The 7,362-nt window shown below is 36.9% G+C and overlaps 1 protein-coding gene across 1 annotated transcript; it reads right to left on the reverse strand.

Annotated features, from left to right (window-relative positions):
* Positions 1 to 790: 790 nt before the first annotated feature.
* LOC139947413 (uncharacterized) lies at positions 791 to 3,946 on the reverse strand. The gene is made up of 5 exons (XM_071945316.1): positions 3,835 to 3,946; positions 3,092 to 3,223; positions 2,340 to 2,429; positions 1,516 to 1,755; positions 791 to 1,038 (listed from the first exon to the last, which is right to left on the reverse strand). Exons 1-5 carry the CDS (start codon positions 3,944 to 3,946, stop codon positions 791 to 793), a joined length of 822 nt encoding a protein of 273 aa, XP_071801417.1.
* Positions 3,947 to 7,362: the final 3,416 nt, after the last annotated feature.

The following is a 7,362-nucleotide window of genomic DNA, read 5'->3' on the forward strand; positions in this document are numbered from 1 at the left end:
CATTTAATTTAGCTGTGTAGATCTGGCTTAAATTTCGCAACTGAGACATTTTTAAGACAGGGTTTTAAAATCAAACTCTCTTAGGGCTTAAGTTGTCTGAAATTGCCAACACCTGTATGGTTAGGAAGTACCAATCATAATGAGTTTGTAGGCCTACTTCTGAATTCGTGTGAATTTAATTAGTACTTGTGTAAAAAAAGCTGTTGTAAATAGAATAATATTTTTAATTTGTATCTAAAGTTAAAACTATCTCTACATTTACCACTGAATCTACAAATTCAATGTTTCAAAGTTGTCCTTAATTGACAGCACTCTTGGTTTTAAATGAAAGTATTCGTACCAAACATCATGATGAGTTAGTACTTTTTAAAGCCATTGGACACTTTCTGAACAGAACAAAAATTAAAAGTTCACAGATTTACAAATAACCTACAGGGTTACAGAAGGTAATTGTGAAAGACTTCCCTTGAAATATTATTCCATGAAATGCTTAACTTTTTGAGAAAATATTAAAACAATTATCAATTCTCGATATCGAGAATAACGGATTTATTTTAAACACATGTCATGACACGGCGAAACGTGCGGAAACAAGAGTGGGTTTTCCCGTTATTTTCTCCCGACCCCGTTGACCGATTGAGCCTAAATTTTTACATTTTATATTTAAGTTGTGATACACGAAGTGTGGGCCTTTGGACAATACTGTTTACCGATGTTGCGCGATTGCTTTAATTGGGAATTACTCAAAATAATTATTTGCATAAAACCTTACTTGGTAACGAGTACTGGTCTAGCCACGGACTACTGCATACACCAAGCAGCCTGGCTGATCATCTGTCTTCAAGTCTCCAGCCTTTACATCGTAGAGCTTGCACTGACCAGAAGTCATGACGTAGTCGAAAGACAAACACCCACTAATCATCTTGCACCTCATGAAGCAATGCATGGGTGACTTCATGAGAACGTCCGACAGAGGGCGTGGGTTGGCAATACATTTCCCTTCGAATAGCAGTGATGACACCATGCCCGTTGATGCAGCTGTAGATAAACCTTAAAGGAACGTTACAAAATTGGTAAGAAACAAAAATCGTGAAGAGCACAGATTTACATCACATTCACACGTTTTCACTATTATCTCGTGACCCAGATGGCCGATCGATTTCAAACTTCTACAGAACTGTCAGTTTATGTATATAGTGGATTACATAACTGCCAGCGACCTTTTAGCTAGCGAAACCACCTCTATAATGTTCCTTAAACAATGATCGAGAAATACTTTATGAAAGATATCAGAATAAAATTAAATAAAGAAAGCAGACGTTTATGGTTCATTTTGAGATTGTTTTATTGAAAATTTATTTGTCCTATCTCAGTAAGCGAACCACTTAAACTCATAAGAACACATTTAGTACAATATCCCACGTCCGGGTATTTACAATGCTATTGAACGCAAAGAACTTTCCAGACCTACACAGAGACAAAACCATTACCTGCTGTACTAAAATAATGTCTAACCTGCTTGGAAACAGTATTCCATGGGATACTCTTCAACAATCACTTCACACATTGCTAGTAAAGTAGGAGTCTCAATGTCCACGCTGACGTACCGGGCAAGCACGGGCGGGTTACATGAAATCGGTATGTGTCCCCCAGGGATCGATGCTTGGTCTGATGTCACTGGTACTCCACACGCGGCATTATTGAAAATGTCGCTTCCTATGCCTGCTCTCACGATAGCGCCAGACAAACGTTTATCTGTATAAAAGAAGATTTACACATTATTATTAAAAACAGGACCGAAAAATTGTAGAAAGAAAATTACTAAAGGCTTCATTTTTGTTGATTGTAGCCAGAAGGCCTATACTGAAAAGGGGAAAAATTCTTTTGATACACTTCTGGATATCAATGATAAGTTTACCTTTTTTTTTTTTTTTTTTTTGTTTGGGGGGGGGGGGGCCTTTTTATTTTGACTTTCGGGGACAGGGGGCGTGGCGACACTATGGTGTTTTCAAATGTTTCCCGGACAATTTGTTTGAATTAAACTTGCCACATGTTCATCGCAACGAGTTATTAACATTATAGCGTCAACATGTATAGCATTAAAGGACATTTTCGTTTAGTGTTCTTTCCATATATTACGTGATTCAAAAGTCTCGTTTTCCTACTTTTTTTCGGGGGTTTTATTCGTCAAAATGCTGTAAAAGATTTCAAACTTGTATATTTTGGCAAAATCAATAACGTGATATTGGATTTTATAAGACCTACTTGGGCAACCGTTGGGGCGCTATAATAATTTTTTTTTTTTTTACTTTTGAAACTGTTAGAATTAGAGCACTTACTACAACAATCTCCTCTGTTGACAAGGGTGATACGACCGAGACAGTGGTTTGTCCCCAAGTCAACTTTCCACCATGGGTGCCGGTTTTCCTCTAGAAAGAGAAATAAGTGTTGTGCAAGTTACACGTTATTATTTTCAAATTCTTAAAGATAAACAACTCTACTCTTGTTAATGATACATTAACAAATAAATAGCTGCATTTTTTACAGTTTTAAACAAAATGTTAGCTTTGAAGTTATACAGGCCAGATCAAGAACAGAATCGAAGCAAAAATAGTGGCCACTCCAACTTGATCGTATCAAACATTTTGTACAGGGATTTCATAGCACTTTGTTTTTTGGATTGCTGTCAATTTAATCCCCTTTTCATTTCTATGGTTTGCCTTTTTGATTTGCAAACCCCAAAAATACACCCGATTTTCCAGTTTTCACGTGACTGTGCCATACCAAAATTTAATTGTGTATACTGTGGTTTAATTACCCTCTTCCCACAAAAAATTATTTAAAATACAAATTCAGAAACTTGTGGGAATGTCCACAAAATAAATATCCATGGTATTGAAGGAGAGGGTTTGGTAGATAGGATAGGATAGGGTGCCAGTCTCGAGCGTTTTAGCTAACATTTTTTGGGGCCACTGGTCCCATCAGGAAACAAACTTGTGCACTTCAACGGGTCGCGATGCTCAAAACACAGACCGTCGGTGCAATTTTTGGATGCTGAAAATACACTGTGAAACTAATTTATTACACTTACGGGTGTGAGCGCAACTGAAATCAGACGCACTTGTTCTTAGATCACCATCTATCGCTCGATCTGCTGTAAAACTAACTGCGAAGTGTTGGTAATTTGAGACCTGGGTGGCTTGCATTCCCTTAAGATTCAGAACTGAAAGTATATGAAACATCAATAGAAAATATTCAAAAGCCAAGGATGTGATCACTTTAGACCTATTAGATGTGTGTTACGATTCCGATTGTTCCAGACTTATTGTGCAGTTCCCCAGGCCCGATACTACGGAGGTAACGAAGGCGATTGTATCCAAAATGACAATACTTTGACGTCACGCTGTTGCTTTGTTACATTGTGAGTTTATTCGTATCAGGCAATACCAACCAATATTTATACTATTTTGTTCAATAATTGTGAATTTATTTTTTTCACATCAATCACAAGTAGCGTTAGTGTATCAAAGTACAGACATTTTTGGGTGAATTACGATTTATTTACCAAACATTTGCAACGATACCAAAATGTTCCCTTGATTTGAGTTGGAGTCCACTATACTCTCTTAGTTCTAACTATTGAAAATTCTTTCTATTAGATTGAACTTTCACTCTTTCACAGATTGCCCTGAGGGAATAATCTTTCCGGATTGACAATCAATCTTTTTTTAGAGTGACATTTTTCAATCTATACAAACGAGTTGATTTTCAAACAATAATGTTGAATATTTCAATCTAGACTAATGATTGAGTTGTAGTGATAAAAACACTAACCTGTGAGATGGTTGAGGCACCGGCAGGACGATAGCGGGCAAAACCACACTAGAATTCCAAAAAGAAACAACAACAGGTTTTTCTCCAGCAACATTCCCTCGAAATGAACCATCTTGACAATCCAGCCTACTGGTATCTGTAGACACTTCACTAGACAATGACAAATAGCGGCAAAGTTGTTCCATGCAAGCTTATAATATGGTTTGAGTGACGTCAGTGCAGAACACGTATATGGCGGAAAACAGCCTACTCGTGTTTTTCTATAGCCAAACACACACCTTAAAGGCACAGTGGACAATATTGGTAATTACTCAAAATAATTATAAGCATAAAACTTTATTTGGTGATGAGTAATGGGGAGAGGTTGGTAATATAAAGCATTGTGAGAAACGGCTCCCTCTGAAGTGACATAGTTTTCGAGAAAGAAGTAATTTTCCACAAATTTGATTTCGAGACCTCAGATTTAGAATTTGCGGTCTCGAAATCAACCATCTAAAAGCACACAACTTTGCGTGACAAGGGTGTTTTTTCTCTCGTTATTATCTCGCATCTTCGACGACCAATTTGAGCTCAAATTTTCACAGGTTTTTTTATGCATAATGTTGAGATACACCAAGTGAGAAGACTGGTCTTTGACAATTATTACAAATAGTGTTCACTGCCTTTCAGTGAAACACCGAACTGTCATGGTTTGTCAGTTCTGGTGTGGCAGGAGATTCTGTCCCCGGACAATCCGGACGTGACTTCCACTTTGATGCACACACTTCTCGCCTCAACTATTCAGATTTTTAATAGGTTTGATTTTTCATCAACACTTTGAAACGTTGTTAAAGGAACACGTTGCCTTGGATCGGACGAGTTGGTCTATAAAAAACGTTTGAAACCGTTTGTTATGAAATGCATATGGTTAGAAAGATGTTTTAAAAGTAGAATATAATGATCCACACAGGTATCACTCAAAATTGCACGGTTTTCCTTTTACGTCGCGAACTATAACACGGTCGGCCCATAAATGTTAGTCGACAAGGTAAAAAGAAAACCACGTAATTTCGAGGCATGTTTGTGTAGATCATTGTATTCTACTTTTACAACATCTTTCTATCCATATGCATTTTATAAGAAACGGTTACAGAACGCTTTTTAAAGACCGAACTCGACTGATCCAAGGCAACGTGTTCCTTTAACTATATTGCTGTGTTTGTGATTGCTTGCAATTGACGCAACCTAGTTATTGATGTCAGTATGCATTCTACCTATCACTGTGTCCAGGAACTTGCTTCATGGACCAAAGCATTAATATTGAACTTATCACTTGACACATAAAATGACTACCTAATATTGTGCCCCGAGCAAACTTAAAGGCAGTGGACACTATTGGTAATTACTCAAAATAATAATTTGCATAAAACCTTACTTGGTAACGAGTAATGGGGGGAGGTTGGTAGTATAAAACATTGTGAGAAACGGCTCCCTCTGAAGTGGAGTAGTTTTCGAGAGAGAAGTAATTTTCCACGAATTTGATTTCGAGACCTCAAGTTTAGAATTTGAGGTCTCAAAATCAAGCATCTGAAGGCACACAACTGCATGTGACAAGAGTGTTTTTTTCTTTCATAGTTGGTTATTTTATGCATATGTTGAGATACAGCAAGTGAGATGACTGGTCTTTGACATTTACCAATAGTGTCCACTGGCTTTAATGGTTAGTTCAAAGCAAGGAACCGCTGTATAAGATTCTACACGCATCCTAGTTATTGAAACCATATATTTATTCTACATGCATGTGTGCCGGAACTTGTTTCATGTACTAGAACATCAACAAAGAATTTAACACTTGCCCCATTTAAAATTACTACTAAAAATTTGTGTCAGCTGAAAACTGAATTTTGTTAAATAAAAGCAAGAAACCGTAGGATTAGATTATAGACGCATCCTAGTTATTCACAATTGATACTGGTATGCTCTCTACCTATACGGTGTGTCAAAATTGCTTCAAGGGTCAAACCATATTGAACGCAAAACTTGCCCCATTTAAAATAGCTAGGGTAGATGTAGAAAATACCGGACACTAATTAAGCCAAGGAGTTAAGTACTATGAAAGTAAATAAATCACAGGATCCACACGAATTTAATTGTTTATTACACCATTCAACTTTATTAACCTAACAAATATAGGTCATCATATATAATTAGTGAAGCAGTTATATGCAAATGATGATGTCATTATTAATTGTCCAGTGTTCCTTGCAGAGAGGGATTACCGAACAGTGGGTTTAGAACCAACGATTTTGTAAAAAGGTCAAATTAATTAGTATGATGGAGGTAAACTATCAGATTAACATGTTTCTATAAAGGCTTCGTATCATTTTTCAGTTAAAATTAATTTTCTGGGATAAATTTCTGAAATTATGTAGTTTTTAGAACAAAATAGAAACAGAACATTTTATTGTTCGGAACACATTCAGGATCCAATTCATATACAGTGTATTCAATGAACATACACACAAAAGATGTATGACCCACCATTGAAACATGTCAATGAATAAAGCATCAACAACAGTTTGTCCCGATTTAATTTTGTTAAACATCATATGCTATAAAAATCCAATTAATTACATTAACCCCCTTTTTAGATTGAGTTTTTCGTACTTTGTGTGTGTGTTTTTGGGTTTTTTTTTCGCTTTGCTACATTGTACACTGGAACACTAGATGGCGCTGTTTTAATCCTGACCCTTTTATTTTGACAGCCAGGGCTAGATATGAAAGGGTGTCCGTTACGGCATAATAGCATAACATCATAACAGCGTAGCAGTATAACAGCATAACATCATAAAAGCATAACAGCATAACACCTTATTGGCACAGTGCATAACAGCTTAATAGCAACAGCTCACATCGGGTGCATAACAGCTTTACATCGCAATAGCAGCAGCAGGTGTATAGCATCATAACATCTTAGCAGTATAACAGCATAACATCATAAAAGCATAACAGCATAACACCTTATTGGCACAGTGCATAACAGCTTAATAGCAACAGCTCACATCGGGTGCATAACAGCTTTACATCGCAATAGCAGCAGCAGGTGTATAGCATCATAACATCTTAGCAGTATAACAGCATAACATCATAAAAGCATAACAGCATAACACCTTATTGGCACAGTGCATAACAGCTTAATAGCAACAGCTCACATCGGGTGCATAACAGCTTTATATCGCAATAGCAGCAGCATGTATATAGCATCATAACATCTTAGCAGTATAACAGCATAACATCATAAAAGCATAACAGCATAACACCTTATTGGCACAGTGCATAACAGCTTAATAGCAACAGCTCACATCGGGTGCATAACAGCTTTACATCGCAATAGCAGCAGCAGGTGTATAGCATCATAACATCTTAGCAGTATAACAGCATAACAATCATAAAAGCACAACCTGTGTGTGGACCTGTTTTCGACCGTCTTTTTTTTTTGGGGGGGGGGGATAAAGGTTAAAAGGGGCTTTGCTGTACGGCAAAAATGAT

Source organism: Asterias amurensis, chromosome 14 (genome assembly GCF_032118995.1).
Source record: "Asterias amurensis chromosome 14, ASM3211899v1".
Classification (NCBI taxonomy): Eukaryota; Metazoa; Echinodermata; class Asteroidea; order Forcipulatida; family Asteriidae; genus Asterias; species Asterias amurensis.